The sequence below is a fragment of the Microtus pennsylvanicus genome, chromosome 11, assembly GCF_037038515.1.
Source record: "Microtus pennsylvanicus isolate mMicPen1 chromosome 11, mMicPen1.hap1, whole genome shotgun sequence".
Classification (NCBI taxonomy): Eukaryota; Metazoa; Chordata; class Mammalia; order Rodentia; family Cricetidae; genus Microtus; species Microtus pennsylvanicus.
Window position 1 is genome coordinate 59,322,429 of NC_134589.1, and position 17,008 is coordinate 59,339,436.

The 17,008-nt window shown below is 42.5% G+C and overlaps 1 protein-coding gene across 5 annotated transcripts in view; it reads right to left on the reverse strand.

Moving 5' to 3' along the window:
• Positions 1-17,008, reverse strand: part of Specc1 (sperm antigen with calponin homology and coiled-coil domains 1) — a 277,277-nt gene that overhangs the window by 61,863 nt on the left and 198,406 nt on the right. For all 5 annotated transcript variants that reach the window (XM_075992242.1, XM_075992243.1, XM_075992244.1 and 2 more), the window contains 3 exons: positions 15,967-16,048; positions 10,921-11,074; positions 5,597-5,699 (listed from right to left, as the gene is read on the reverse strand). In XM_075992242.1, coding sequence (XP_075848357.1) covers positions 5,597-5,699; positions 10,921-11,074; positions 15,967-16,048 — 339 coding nt within the window. The remainder of the gene's footprint in view (positions 1-5,596; positions 5,700-10,920; positions 11,075-15,966; positions 16,049-17,008) is intronic.

Here is a 17,008-nt window from a genome sequence, read left to right on the forward strand (position 1 = left end):
TGCACAGTGAACACATGACAGATGTAACATCTAGGGCACAGCATCCAGTTCTTAACTCCTACAGACATGCAATAGGGACTGCACAGTGAACACATGACAGATGTAACATCTAGGGCATAGCATCCAGTTCTTAACTCCTACAGACATGCAATAGGGACTGCACAGTGAACACATGACAGATGTAACATCTAGGGCATAGCATCCAGTTCTTAACTCCTACAGACGTGCACTAGGGACTGCACAGTGAATACATGACAGATGTAACATCTAGGACACAGCATCCAGTTCTTAACTCCTACAGACATGCAATAGGGACTGCACAGTGAACACTGACAGATGTAACATCTAGGGCATAGCATCCAGGTCTTAGCTCCTACAGACGTGCACTAGGGACTGCACAGTGAACACATGACAGACATAACATCTAGGGCACAGCATCCAGTTCTTAACTCCTACAGACATGCAATAGGGACTGCACAGTGAACACATGACAGACATAACATCTAGGGCACAGCATCCAGTTCTTAACTCCTACAGACATGAAATAGGGACTGCACAGTGAACACATGACAGATGTAACATCTAGGACACAGCATCCAGTTCTTAACTCCTACAGACATGCAATAGGGACTGCACAGTGAATACATGACAGATGTAACATCTAGGGCATAGCATCCAGTTCTTAACTCCTACAGACATGCAATAGGGACTGCACAGTGAACACACGGCAGACATAACGTCTAGGACACAGCATCCAGTTCTTAACTCCTACAGACATGCAATAGGGACTGCACAGTGAACACACGACAGACGTAACATCTAGGAAACAGCATCCAGTTCTTAACTACTGCTCCTCTCACGGCCTTTCAGTCTTACTCCTCTCCGATCCCAGTACCTATGAAACAAGCTGGAGACTTGGATTGGGCCTTAGTGAAATAGGAAGCTAAAATGTGAATCACACTGACTAGTGAAAGGCTCCGAGGGGAGATAATCTTGGTGATGGAGTTTTCTCACCTTGCCTAAGGCATCTTAAATTATCCCACTAAAGATATGAAAGAAGGGCTGTGAGTGTCGCTCACTCTGCAGATCGCCATGGTGATGATTTTAGGAGGTGGGCCTTTGGAAGACAGTATGTCCCCTGACGAGATCAGTGTCCTTACAGAAAGGGCCTGAGATCTGTCTTAACCCTTCCAACATGCAATGACACCGCCAGTGGTGTCACCTATGAAACAGGAACAGGCTTTCTTTATCATAGATCTGCCTTGATCTTTGATTTCCTAACCCTTAACTTCCTATTGTCTGTAAACTATTTTATCTGTGGTATTTTGTTGCAGCAACCTGAAAGAGCTAAGACTGGTATTCAGGCAATTCTGGTATGTGAGCAACATGGAGAACCCCAGTCTAAAGGGTGCTCTTGACAACTATGTACCTCAAGATTCCAAAAGCCTGCAAGCTGAAAAAGTAGGGTATACAAGAATGATAGGAATGGCTAGACGAAAAGACTGTCCCCTGCCCATCATTTAGCAGAAGCAAACATCTGAATCTACAGAAGGGAATGTGAGGTTTTGTGTGTGGCCTGACTACAGGCGGAGCAGCTTAAACAGCACTTGCTTAGCAGCTTTCTCTGTTTCTGTTTCCACATGATGGGGGCAGGGCTCTGACCTAGAGGCTCAGGAAAGAATCAGCTTCCAAACTCAATTAGCCTTAGCAGACTTCACACTTGGTAACTTTGCCCTGACCTAGACTGAATCACCAGTGTCTACCAGAGTTCAGGACATGGCAAGGCCCTAGGAACATAGCCAAGGTGCCCGGTGAGAGAACTATTCCTTGTGCTACTTAGGAGGTAATAGAGGACTTTACAGAGATTTGGGATAAATTCTATGCAATCCAGGTCAAGGTCCCTTGGGGAAGGAAGGCAGAAGAAAAGCAAACTAACTCCTCAGCCCAGCTGGCTGCAGTACCTGTAACCATCAACCTCACAGATATAAAGCACCCCACGAGGCATGTTGTGGGTACCAACAGGACCTCAGTATTCTAATGATCAATGCTACTTATTGGCTGTCAGCAGGAACCCTGAGCCGGAGAACTGGTGTTTCAAGGCCTCCCTTCCACACTGTCCATTTCAAAGCAACCCTTGGCTAGGTAGAAAGACAGGTAGAAAGTTATTTGAAGTAAAAACACATATGGCTACTGGTCTTCAAAAAGATTATGAACCATCTGAACTTTCAACAATTGGTTCTGGCCTCTTAATTCTCAGAGTAACTACAGAACAGTTTAGGGAACAATTTGTACAAACTGGTCTAGCTGGGGAATAGTTTGTCAAAGGTGTGAGACACATGTGTGATTTATAGTTCTTTCTAACCTTAAAGACATTTAACCATTATTGAAAAATATTCTTCACACACAATACATTGTGGATTTCACCAAACATAAAAGTATTTTGAAAACTTAATACAAGATATTCACAAAACAACAAAAAGTTTAGTATAGCAAGAAATAGTTTTCTTTCAACTTACTGGAAATATTCTGTCAATCTCCTTCCCTCATTCTAATTATAACATCATGCCACAAAGGGCCAATTTATTCTGAAAATTGTAATTGCCTTTTACCTCCTCTTGGCTCTGTCCTGGAACCACTTCTGTAGTAGAGAAATGACAGCACCCAGCCAGAGATGACCGCACTGGGCTCAGCCACAGTTGAGGCTGATTACTCCTTTTGAGATTGTTTTCCATTTTCCATTACCATATTGTCTTGACGCTAGCACACACCTTCCCGCCCAGTGCCACACACAAACAAATATTCGGCAATCTCTTGCTCCTTTTGCTTTTCCATTTCCTCAGCAGCGTGGCTGACAAACGCAGGGATTGCTGCTATTGAAGTGGCTTCCATTTGTGGGACAGTCCATCCCTTAGAATGGGGCTTACATGGGGTAAACAGAAACGCTTAAGGAAGAAAAATGAACTAGAAGTAAGTGTATCCTTGGAGCCTTTATGACCATATCTTAAGTTTTGTGAAATAAAGGGAGAATTTAAAAAAAAATGCCAAGATAAAGATAATACTATTCTTGGGTAGACTCTGTTAATAGAACAGACAGAATCTCAGCCCTGCTTCTCAGCTAACTGGGCTGAGTCTCAGTCAAGCCATGGTTTCTTCTAGCTTCGTTCTCAGTCCTAGCTATTTTCAAAAGCTTGCTTTTAGGAAGGTGAACTATAATGTCGGAATCTTCCTAAGTTTTAGCAAAAAGGAGGAACAAAGCCAAGGAAAGAAATTAAAAAAGGAGTATCCACTTAGAGTTAACGCTAGAAAAATAAAGCTTCACTGTGAATTCCTGGCTGACCTAGAATTCAGAGATCAGCGTACCTCTACCTCCAGAGTGTTGAGATTAAGTGCGTGTGCTACCACACGTGGCTCGCAGAAACATGATTCCTAGGCAGAATATCAAAAGCACTTAGCCACTAGAGGAAAAAGCTGGCCCTAATCAGGTATAGTAGAAATTAAGAGCTCTGAGCTGTCAAGAGATTGGCGTGGCAGGTAAAAGCACTTGCTTGTGGAGAGAACTGGCTCTACAAAGTTGTCCTTTGATCTTCAAGGTGAACCGTGGTGGTAGGCATGCGCCCACACACACACACACAAACATGTACAAATTGAAAAAACTAAATACAAAATATTTTATTAAGATTTCTGCTTCTCAAGAGTGGAATTTCAAGTCACATTAAAGAATCTGTGTATGTGGGGCAGGGGTGGTGACATCTTTTAATCCCAGCACTTGGGAGGCAGAGGCAGGCAGATCTCTGTGAGTTCCAGGATAGCCAGGGCTACACAGAGAAACCCTGTCTCAAAAACAAGCAAAAAAAGTGTGTGTGTGGCGGGGAAGAATCTGTGATACATCAATTTAACAAAGAACACAGACTTTTAAAAATTAGAATTCATGTTTTATTTTTACCTATATATGACTGCTTTGCCTGCACGTCTGTATGTGCATCAGCAGGTGTCAGAGCCCTGGAAAAGACGACTGTGAGCCACCATGTGGGTGCCGGGAACTGAACTCACGTGCTCTAGAAGAGCAACGAGTACTCTTAACTGTGGAGCCATCTCTCCAGTCCATATAAAGAAGTTTTTAAAGCAATAAAGAAAAAACAGAGAAAATTATTTTAAGGATGGGCAGGAGCTTGGAAAGCAGCTCAGGGGCAGAGTGTGAGCTTTGTAGGAAGCTCCTGACGACCAAAAATAAATGCGAAGCAAATACATAAGGATGAAAGGCCTAACTAGGTACGTCTCTACAGAGAGGCTGTCCAAATGACCAGTTCACACATGCGCAATCTCAGTATCCAACAGGCTAACAAATACCAAAACCATAACGAGATACCACTACAGCTCTTCCCAAACACCGTGAGTGAAGAACACAGCACGCTGATGAGAACACACATGAACACATCTCCCATAAACTGCTGGCGGGGTGGACAATGCACAGTTACAGAGAAATTTGCTTGGCATCACCTACGACATTTGAATATGTTCATGCAGCTTTAAGACCCAGGCACACCATACCTAAGAGCACATCCAGCAGCGATAAGAATATCTATCAATAGAGCAGACAAGTAAAAAAAAAAATCACATAACGTGTTACTAAATAGTGAGGGAAATAAAATATAGCAATAAAGGGCAAATCTTACTAATTTTTTTATGGGGGGGGGGTTGAGACAGGATTTCTCTGTAGCTTTGGAGCCTGTCCTGGAATTAGCTCTTCTAAGACCAGGTTGGCCTCGAACTCACAGAGATCTGCCTGCCTCTGCCTCCCAAGTGCTGGGATTAAAGGCGTGCGCCACCACCACCCGGCCAAATCTTACTAACTTAATACTGTGTGAAAAGATGCAAATATACAGCTTTCTGTTCCTTTTATCTAAGAGCTGAGAAAGGTATCACTACTCAAGCACTCACACTGTTACAGAAACCACAAGGAGAGAAATGAGGCAGACAGGAACCTCGGGGAGCAGCAAGGGGCTCTGGCTGGGAAGTCCTGACAGGTTTGTGGGAACTGGAGATGCTACTTCAGGATGGGGTTTCTGACTGGGTTCTCATTTCGTAATGATTAATGAGACTAATTCATGCACTTTTACCTTGTTGTATATAATTTCATAATAAAAAGTTTAAACCTATATCAGGTATCACTTCCTTGTCTGCTCTTCTCAGAAAGTAAACACCACCCTAGACAAACTAAACTAAACTAAATGAAAATTCATAAAGCTACAAAAAAAAAAAAAGATGAGAAAACTTGGGAAGCCTTTATGCATAGGAGAAAGAGCTGCCTCTTTGGGACGATGCTTTATCAACAGCTCTGGCCAGGGTGGAGTGAGCAAAAACGCACTCCCCCCACCCCCGCAGCAAATGTGAGTGCTCGCAGACTGGCCTTCTGTCCCCCACCCCTTCTCCTCACAGGGAGGCCTTAGCATAGTACAGTACACAAATACCAGACCCTCCCTAGAAGTCACGGCTGAGAGAACAGAGATGACATTATATGCAAACTGGGCCACCAAGCACATGCACACATGGACCTGGAAAGGACCACGAACATCCAATTGGCAGCACCGCTCCTTACCGCATAACCTTCTGTCTTCTTCTGACACCATTTCAGGAGTGCATTACGCTTAGAGCCACCATACTCCCGGGCCAAGGCTGCCAGGGGGTCTCTTCTTTCAACACTGTTTACAAAGAAGAAGAAAATTCAGTAAGGACGGTGTTGGTGGAATGGCTTTTTTGTTTTTCTTTTGAGACAAGGTCTCATATGACCCAGGGTGACTTTGAACTCCCTATAGGCAAGGTTGACTCTGAACTTCTGATCTTCCTTCCTTCCTCCTTGTCCCAAGTGCTGGGATTACAGGTGTGTACTATCTCGTGGGCCAAGACGTTGGCTTTTTTGTTTGTTTGTTTGTTTTGTTTTTCAAGGCACGGTCTCTCTGTACAGCCTTGGCTATCTAGAACTTACTCCGTAGATCAGGCTGGCCTGGAACTCAGAGATCTGCCTGCTTCCCTCTCCCGAGTGCTGGGACTAAAATAATGAGCCACCACCACCTGGTTAAGATGCTGGCTTTTAAAAGCTTAAAATATACATAAGAAATAATTAGATTTAAAAAAGCCAAAGTGTAGTTTATTCTAAGAGTACTCTAAAAAACCAGCTAGATTAGTCACATTAAAAATATAGTCAGCCAGGCTGCGATGGCACATATCTTTAGTCCCAGCACTTGGGAGGTCAAGGCAGGCTCTTCTCTGTGAGTTCATGGCCAGCTTGTCTACAGAGTGAGTTCTAGGACAGCCAGGGCTACCCAGAGAAACCCTGTCTTGAAAAACCAAACCAAAACAAAACAAAACAAAAAACTCCCCTCTACACATCACATGAATATACTTTAACATATGAAAGATAAATGAAAAGGCATAGTGAAACTGTAACTAGCTGTTACAGGAGGTTCTGAGAGTAGAGAGGAAGAGAAATTCATAATATGAAATGAATTGACTCAGAGTCTTTGCCCAGTTTATGGATCATGGAATCCGAGCACAAGATGAGCCAAAGTTGAGATACATCACTCCTATAATATCTTAGCATCCTAACAGCACATTTTAGGAACCCATCCTTGATCTTGCTCAATAATGACATTAATTTTTATGCTAACCAAAATTACTCAAATATTATTAAGAGATTTAAGATCTTAATTCTAGCATGTGGGTCATGGAATCAGAAGTATATTGCTATAGAAGTTTTGTATAGTACTCTATTCCCCAACACCATCCACAGCAGGACAGGGAAAGAAAGACTCACCAAAGGGCAAAACCTACAGTGGAATAGGAGTTATCAATTTACTGCTAAGGTAGATAGATATAATTGAAACACAGACCCAAGAATGCTCATGGTAGTACTCTTACAATGGTAAAAAGATAACCAACTACATGCCAACAAGCAAACAGATAAATAAGTTGAGGTCTAATCACACTCAATGGAATATACCATGGTAAGAAAAATTACTGCAGGTATGTGATATTACATGTTACCACCCTACCACAGGACCAAAGCAACAGGACCAAGAGATCATGGACCTTCAACCTTCAAATCATGAGCCAAAACAAACCTTTTCTTTGGAGAGGTTAGTCATCTCGGGTTATATGATAGAAAGAAAGCTAATTAATAAAAGCCCCCCCTGCCTGTCCTTGGTTACTCCCCTTCTCAGCATGGACACAGACTTTCTGCAAAACTCTCCCCTAGATCTGACCAGGTCCAAGAAGAGATTAACACAATTGCCTTTAATCTTCATTTGCCAGACCAACAGAGGAAGAAAACCTGTGTCAAATACTACAACTAGAGCTCCGAGGAGTGCTCAAAACACAACCCACCACCCGCCTAAAACTCACCTAGTCCCCCTCCCTTCTCCCCTAGGCGAGGCTATTTAGGTTTTAACCACTCAACCTCTACCTTCAGTCTCATGGTTTCTCCATGGCTCCCATGTTTCTGCACATTAACAAAATTTTGTAAGTGTTTCTGGTTGATCAATTGCCAGTTTACTTCATAAGTTAAAATCATCAAGCCTTAGAGTAAAACATAATAAGAAAAAAATTGTATGTGTGCAGAGAGAGAGAGAGAGAAAATGTATGCATGAAGGTGCATGTGTATGTGCACATGTGTAGAGCGTAGGGGTTGGTGTCAACTGTCTTCCTTAATTGCGCTCTGCCTTATCTTTGGCCAGAGCTCTGGGAATCCACCAATGTCATGCCATAGCCCTGCTCCCCGCACTAGGGTCATAGACAAGGCAAGGGGCTGGCTATCCAAACTTAGGTCCTCATGCTTGTACAATACATACTTTATCTAGCTAAGCCATCTCTCCAGACCCCTAATAAAAATATTTTTCAATAATTGTAACAGAGGAATAGATGATTCTAGATCTCAGGAATATGATAGGTTTCAAGAAAAGTACTTGAAATATGAACTAAAAACTTTCCTGTATAATTTGGTGACAGGTTCTCCATGTACTAGGCAACTTATAAAATTAAGCCATGGTAGTCACACTTGGAATTATACCATCCTTTATAACTGACTAGTTAGAGAAAGTAGTTTCTGAATAAATGGAAGGCTCAAGAATTTACCATTAAAAATACTTAAATATGGGGCTGGGAAGATGGCTCAGCAGGTAAGAGCACCTGCTGCGAAAGCAGAGGACTCAAGTTCAAAATGCCCATGGTCGATCATGCCTGTGACCCCAGGGATGGGGAACGGAGACAGATGGCTCTGAGTACTAGCCAGCCAGCCTAGCCAAACAGGCAAGCTTCAGCTTCAGTAAGAACCTATCTCAAAAAATAAAGTGGAGAGCAAGAGAAGAACACCCAATGTTACACAATTAAATGATTGCCCTCATAAGATATTTAAAAATAGAGGCTGAAAATTTATTTTGAGACAGGAACTCATTATGTACCTCAGGCTGGCCTTGAACTCCTCATCTTCCTGCCTTAGCTTTTTCATTTTGTTGAGATAGTGTTTCTCTGTGTAGCCCTGGTTATCCTGGAACTCACTCTGTAGACTGTAGACTGGGCTAGCCTCTTACACAGAGATCTACCTGTCTCTGCCTCCTGAGTGTTGGGATTAAAGGTGTGCACCACCATTTCCTGGACTATTTCAGGTTCTTAACTGATGGAACTGTAGGTGTGCATGACCACACATAGCTATATGCAGACTGAGTTTCTAATGCAAGCAATTTCAGGGTTGACAAGAAGGTCCAGCAGATAAAAGCATTTGCTGTCAAGTCCAGTGACCAGAATTCAATCCTTATTGATACTTATGTTAGAAGTTATATTCGGTAGAAGTTGTCCTCAGACTTCCACATGCACACTGTGGCAGGGCATACACACAAATAAAAATGAATACAATCTTAAAAATCTAAAAAATTCTATTCTGTCATAGGTTAATCTTAATAACATGAATGTAAAAGAGATAAGAAATTAAGGTCACTAATCTGACCTCTTATGAAGAAAGGTATACTATAAATAGCATATTCATATATGCAAATTTCCTGTGTGTTTACAGCATTGATTTGAGAGTAGCACTAATTCTGGCCCTTCAAACCTGTTTCTATTAATTAGTTCATATGCAGACAAGCAGGTGATCTATATCTGGGACATTCATAAAGCTCTTGAAATGTCTGAATTTACCTATTTGGGATCAAATATTGGTTTCATCCAAAGATGCATCCGATCTGAATGTATTCAAACTCACAAAACTTCCCATAAGACACAAATAGATGATTATACTACCTACTATAAAGTTCTTATCCTTGAAGTAAACAGCACTTTAGACTCATCTGTGGGTGAACCATTAGATGGAACACAAGGCAGAGCACCAGAAAGGATACCCAAAGGTAAGATGACATATTTGTCATCCATGAGACGACAGCAAGTTACTCATACTATAGAAGAAGTACTGGAGTTACACAGTCAAATGAGTGGAAGACACCCAAGCAGGAGTTGAACTTAGGTCCTCTGCTTCCACAGGAGATGCTCTCACCTACTGAGTCATCGCCTATGTACTATTTTTAATGGTAAATTCTTTGGTCTTCCATTTATCCAGGAGTGAAGGGTGAAGCCAGCATCACAGGTGAGTGGGATGGAGCTAAACTGCGCAGATCAGAAGGGCAGGATGCAGAGTGAGGACTGCTATGAGGGTTGTCCACGGCGGGACACTAGGTGCTTCAACCAGAAGACTGCATGGAAAAGCAGGGGAGACTCCGGGGAGAGGGGAAGACAGGTGGGACCTTGGTGACCAGGGGCACTGGCAGGGAGGAGGCGTCAGAAGCATGGGTTCAAACACACGCTTCTGATGACTATCTAGGCTTACTGTTCGTCTCTTCCTCTGCCGCATACTATACCTCTCTGCTAACACCCCTTTAAAAACTGATCTTAAAAACGTCTCTCTAATCCTCTTTCTATGCCACTGTGCTCTCAATAATCTTCCTTAAATAGCAGGTCTGCTCTTAATCACTATTCAGAAACAAAAACACAATCCCACAGACTTAGTGGTTCCCCACTGCTTTACCAAAATAAGTATGAAGCTCTTTTTGGCAATGCAGACTGTTTGCAATAGGGCTCCAACCTATCTTGATGGCTGTAGCTCCCCAACTGTCTACCTGTGTTGGCCAGGAGTCTGCTGTATATTTGGCAGGGCCTTCTTGAGGCCCTGGGTTGAGTTCCATCATTCACTCCCCCTGGCTCCTTTACAGCTACTGACAGGAATCCCATTCCTCTCTAGACTTTCTGATTCAAACAACCCCTCAAGTACTTTTGCTTAAACTTTAAACATTGATTGATTTATTCTATGGGTATACATGTGTGCCTGAGTGTATGTATGTTCACCATACATGTGCATGTGCTTCTGGAGGCCAGAAGACGGTGGTAGATTCCCTGAAAATGAAGTTTTAGGCAATTGACAGCCATCTGATGTGGGTGCTAGGAACGGAACCTGAGTCCTTTACAAGAGCAACAAGTGTTCTTAACCACTGGGCCACCTCTTCAGCTCCTCTTTGCTAAAATTTTCACTTTCTAAAAATTCTACTATTATTGGTGTGTGTGCCTAGCACATGTGTGCCACGCATTGCATATGGAGGTCAGAGGACAACTTTGTGGAGTGGTTTCTCTTTTCCACGGGTTCTGGTGACTGAACTCGGGTCATTAGGCTTACACAAGAGCCTTTACTCACTGATACATCTCAGGGCCCCTGCTTAAAAAGGCACAGCCCTTCATGTGGTTTTGTCCCAAACCACTGTAAGTATCTTCTGATTAGCCTTGTGGAAGGTGTGTTCTATATCTCAGTCACTGTAACTCAGAAGCAAGTTGACTGGATGAAACAGACGGAAGAGAGTAACATTAATCTCATACTCTGAAATTCAGTACCTGAGCTTGCTTGGTTTCAAACCCCCGGTGGATGCACTCAGCAGTCTGGTGTTCCCAAAGCCCAGGGAGGGGGGTCTGCTCAGGGACTCCAGGGAGGGACTCTTCCGGAGATAAGGGTCTGACTTCCGGTCCTCGGCCCTTCCCTTCAGAAGATCTGTGTGAATAACAACATTGTCACCCATTTCTAAAGAGAAGAAATCTGATTGGTTATCATATTTTATTATCAAGTACAAAGACTTATCTACATAGGTTATGTGTATATACTCCTACATATACACACATAAATGTTTTTCTTTCTGAAATAATAAAAATGCAAATAGGGACATGGTATTTTTCCACAAGACCTTGTGCCAGGGTGGATGGCTCAGTTGTTCAGACTGCTTACTGCACAATCATGAGGACCTGAGTTCAGATCCCAGGAAGCTAGGTGTTCTGCACACATTACAACCCCAACTCTAATGGAAATGCAGACAAAGAGAATTGCTGGTGCTTATGGGCACATAGCTTAGCCAAGAAAATGAGAACCTCAGATTGAGGGGGAGACCCTTCTTCAAAAGGATTAGGTAGTAAACGATGAGAACACTCAGTATCCTCTTTTGTCCTCCTCTTAAAGTTCACAGATGCACAAACCCACACTCATATTCACATACACAAAACAAACAAGTAAATATAAAATATATCTTTAAAGAAGGATCCACAGTACTAGGGCAGGAGAAATGACCCAGTGGTTAAAAGCACTGGCTAGGTTCAATGCCTAGCACCACAACTGTCATCTGAAACTCCAGTTCTGGGGTATCCAACACCCTCATTTGTCCTCCAAAGCACCAGGTATATAAGTGGTGCACAAACATACTTGAGGAAAAAAGAAAGGAAGGAAGGAAGGAAACAAGCAAGCAAGCCAGCTTAATGTCAAAGCAGTCCTTTGTTGAAAAATGGTTCTAAATTTTCAGACAGTGATTAGAGTATTAAGTAAAATATGGGCCCTTCCAAGAGCCTTGTGCAACTATCCAGTGAGGTCACCCACTCCTCTAGCTCTGTCTCTAGCTAGTGTTGTTTCCATTAGCTGTGGATCAGAGAAAAACCCGGTAGGAAAATGTCTCATGTGACTGTCAGGTCACAGATAGAAGCAGATAAAAAGCTGGGAACCAAGAACAATAGCCCACAGGAGAAAAACTGTTCCAACTACAGGCTTATAGTTCACTAAAACCTGAGCAAACCCCCTCTCTTTAAGGCTCCGTTCTGCTGTTGTATTAGTATTAGTGAAAACAGGCACAGAAATGAGCTGAATTCTCCAGGTATCTCTCAAAGGACCACAAAAGCAGAAGGGAGTGGAGAAGAGAATATTAGAGGCTGGCTGACAGAGTGAGAGCCGGAGCTGTGAGACTTAGGTGGTTAGTTGAGCGGGACAGCTGGGGCCACCTCCTGTCACCCACAGTCACAGAAGAAAACAGGACCTCTTTAGCTAATAGCCACCAATTATGGGCATGAAGTTGGTGATGAGGCCAATTAGGTCTAAATAGCAGAGAAAAACAGTTCTACATCACTGAAGATCAAAACAAAAACAGAACATTAATCTGCAGTTAGGGATGACCTCAATGTTGACAAGCAGTTGCTGGAAATGGCTGGAAGCAAACGATTTTCACTATGCAGTCCTTTATTATAGTAAATAGAATCATCACCAGGAGACAGGTGCCTGGGGGGTAGGAAGGAGGAGGGCAGCCAATGAGCTGCACAGCAATAATTGTGGTATCAACTTTATTATTTATCTTGTCAACCAAAAGAATGGCTCTTTAGATAATTAGGAAACTTGGAAGTTGGTAGAATAGCCTGAAAAAGACACGAAAACTATGATCACTCGCAGAATACTAAGTTTGACGTTGTACAGCTTCTACCACAATTAAAAAAAAATCACCTAGCACTATTGTGCAAGTAAGTTACTCTCTATTTTAAACTGCATAATGAGTGTGTGCTATGATATTACATAATGATGCATAGATTTAAGCCAGACAGGTTTTCAATCTTAAGTTTTGGCCTCCACCCTTAATTTCTGGGAAAGAGGTGCTCAGACTTGAATGCCTTTAAGTTACAGCCATATGCATTTACCAAGGCCTGGGAAGCTTAAGAATGGTTTTAGCTCAATTCTGCCTATACCTTGTAAATGAAACTAGATTGCAGTACGTCTCTTTACAACACCGTATGAAATCTTTAAAGCCCACTGCTAAGACCTATGGCTCTCACACACAAGAATTCTTTTCAAAACCTCTCTGTGGGCCTGCAGATAGCTCAGGTTCTGGCTGTTCTTGCAGAAAACCCGAGTTCCTTACCAGCATTCACATAGTAGTTCACAACTGTCTCTACCAGTTTCCTGAGATCTGACTCTTTTTCTGGTCTCTCGGGGTACTGCACACATGGTACACACATACACAACACACACAGATACAACACACACATCATCATTATCATAATGATAGCATCATCATTATCATCATCATCATCATCATAACACTGTCTAGGGACTACAAAATATATCAGTGGGTTAAGGTGCTTGCTGCACAAGTCTGATGACCGAAGTGAGTTAAATCCCCAGAAACTATGAAAAAGTATCAGGAAAGTTGTTTTCTGATTTCCACATTTGTGCTGTGGTACACATATGTTTACACATGTTATCGACACGTGCAGTAATAACAAAATCAACAACATCACCCTCACTGCCCACTGAAAGCACACCTGGTCGGTCACTCAAGAATACTGATGAGGATGCACAAAATTAATGTTGTTTTGTTAACATTTTTTAACCTCCTGACGCAGCAGCCATTCCACAGCCAATAGATCAAAGAGTAATTCTGACTTTCAAGTCTTATTAAGCAAATATTTCATAAGCTATAGCTGCCACAAATAATGATTCCTCTCATGAATCAGAGAAAAATAAATGGAAAGCTTTCTGAAAAGACTCAGGACTCCAGATGCCAACAGGAACATTCATGGGAAGAAGTAAAAATGTCACTATCAATGGGAGTTTGGAAGCAGGTGATGCCAGCCCTCAGTGATGACTTTGAGGGATCCCAGACGTCAGTGATGGGGATCACTGTAGGTGTCAAAATAGCAAAGGCCCTAGATTGGCAATGGAACCTGAGGGGGCAACTGCACTGCCGCCATCTCAGGAGAGGTGGTTGGTGAGTTGTTTCATACAGAGGAACAAAGAAAGCAACTTCTTAAGGCAGAATCCCTACCTGGGGAAGGCGGTGTGAACACCTGAAATGATAACAAAAGATTTACAATATGACATGAAGTCAGGGGAAGGTCAGGTTTTGAAAGGACTGGGTCTGATTTGGAAAGAAGTGCTATGTGGGAGAAAGCCTTTGGGAAGGCAAAGGAGAGGTAGCATGGTCAACATCACTGGTGTCTTAAGAACTGCCACCATTACCCCAGCTACAGCAAGCACCACCTGACCAAAGCCAGTAGACATCAACATCAAGACAAGACCCTCTGCTGGGAAAAGATGCTAAGTTGCTGAAGGCTGCTGGATGATTATCTGTGATAACGTAATTATTAAGCAAGCTATGGGTATTGTAATACTTAAATTACAACACAGAGTAAGCATAACTTTTTGTGTCTTACTTCACAATACTTTTGTGCATTAGCTTGGTGCAGGGGACTAGAACCAAGCTTCCAAAAAATTTACTAACATTTACTAGAGCAAAAGCACTGTTGTTCTTTCTCTGAGCATGCTCACAGGCTCAGAAGACAACAGCAAGGAAAGATTAGCAGCAAGTATTTCTATGATGCCCATGACACACCAGGCAGTGATCTGGTTTTAAATGAATTAATTCAATCCTTCAAATGACGCAATGAAGTAAAGTTGTTTCTTTTTCTTTTAGTTTTTTTTTTTAATCAATTTTTATTTTGTTATGTGTGTGAGACTGTACACATGAGTGCTGGTGCCTCCAGAGGCCAGAAGAGGGTGTCAGATCCCCTGGAGTTAGAGGCGATGGGAAGGAAATTCAGGTCCTTTACAAGAGCAGCAAGTGCTCTTAACTACTGAGTCATCTCTCCAACCCTGGAAATATTTCTGTATTAGAGATGAAGAAGCCAGAGCATAACAAACCCAAAGCTGGGATGTTCGGAATGACAATGCCAAGAGACTCAAGGCCAACTAGGGCTTCGCTTACTTCCCTTTTAATGGCTACAGCTCTGTACCATCAGCACTGGAGGCCCAGCAGGAATGAGAATGTGACCTGCGAGACCCACTAATTACAACCTCTGCTTCACTGTCAGGATTTGAGTTTGAAAAGGATACAGTGCAACAAGAGGAAGAGAATAAAACTCAAGGGCCTAAAAATGGTACATTTTAAGAACTGTGGAATTAGTTAACAAACACAAAACCAGACAAAAGTTTGTATAACATAGTAAATTTTTTTAAGAACAGGAGATACTGTCTTCAGATTCAGTTTATTAAAGAAAAAAAAAAGGTCAGGCTTGGTGGTGCATGCCTTTAACCCCTGCACTTGGGAGGCAGGGGTTAGGAGGTAGGAGTATCTAAGTGAGATCCAGCCTGGTCTACAAAACAAAGTTTCAGGACAGCCAGGACTGTTGCACAGAGAAACCCTGCATCAAAAAACTAAAACTACTAAACAAACAAAAAACCCAGCTGGAAGATAGTGGCGCACACCTTTAATCCCAGAACTCAGGAGGCAGAGGCAGGCAAATCTCTGAGTTTGAGGCCAACCTGGTCTATAGAGTGAGTTCCAGGACAGCCAGGGCTATACAGAGAGAGCCTGTCTGGAAAAAACCAAAACCAAGTAGTAACAATAATAATAATAAAAAAACAAATTTAGCCAAGTTGGTATGTCTTTTGCATCTACACACACTGAAGAAGGTAGCAAGCAGGAGACATTTCTTCCAGTATGAGCTGCACATCTGGACCTAATGGGTGCATCTTGAGGGGATGAAATCAGCAGAAATAAATACCATCAAGTTCAAGTTCATGCAACGGAAAGTGAACAGCACTAAAATAAGACAAAAAGCACTTGTGTTTCCACAAGTTACCTGAGAGGGGAAGGTCCGGCAGATCCAAGCGCTGAGCCATCCCTTTGCTGGCTGGCCGCATGGTGCTGTAGGTCGAGTGTCTCTGTCAAAAGCAAAGGGCACCTCAGCATGACAAGCTTGCACGTGACAGCAGCAGAACGCAAGTGCACACTGCTGTGCCTGGACACAACTCTCAAGCACATTGTCATTGTAATAAGTTCAACTGGCTTAAAGATAATCCCCAGTTCACTTCCACCACCGATTCCCTTTTCCCAGTGGCAACTGTTATTAATCTGTTTTAGGAATACCCTTTCTGGAATATTCCATACACTCTCAAGGATATCTGTAAACACCATATTTTAAGTGAGGTGGGACAGCATGCCTATGATCTCAGCACTGGGAAGCAAGAGACAGGAGAATCCTGGCATGATGGTGAGGGGTGCAGAAAAAGGGGAATTTGCTGGTCAGCTAATCTAGCAAACTGGTTAGCTCCATGTTCACTAGAAGACCCACCCTGTGCTAAACATAAGACAGAAAGCTATGAGGAAGATACCTGATAATGACCTCTGGCCTTCACATATACATGCACAAATATGCACACCTGCAGACATGTATACACCACATATACACATACTACACACATGCACACACACATACACACACATCCCTTCTGGGTCTCAAGGGTCAAAGAGTATATATAAAAATGATCCACTTCACCAATCATGAAAACACAAATCAAAACCAGGAGACACCATCTCATTCCAACTCTTAAGACTATTATTTAAGAACAAAAGAAAACACCAAGTATTGGTGACAATATGAAAAACTTAGAATCTGCATGCACTATGGGTAGGCATATAATGATGCTAGATAAAATAGAATGAAGGTTCCTCAAAAACTTCAAAATAAAGGTAGATGTGGCGGCACACGCCTAAATCCAACACTTGGGAGGAAGAGGTATACAAATCTTTATGGGTTGTGGCCAGTCAAGACTTTGTTGTGAGTTTGAATTCAGACAGAGTTACATAGCAAGACAGTCTCAAAAAAATATTCCAAATAGGTC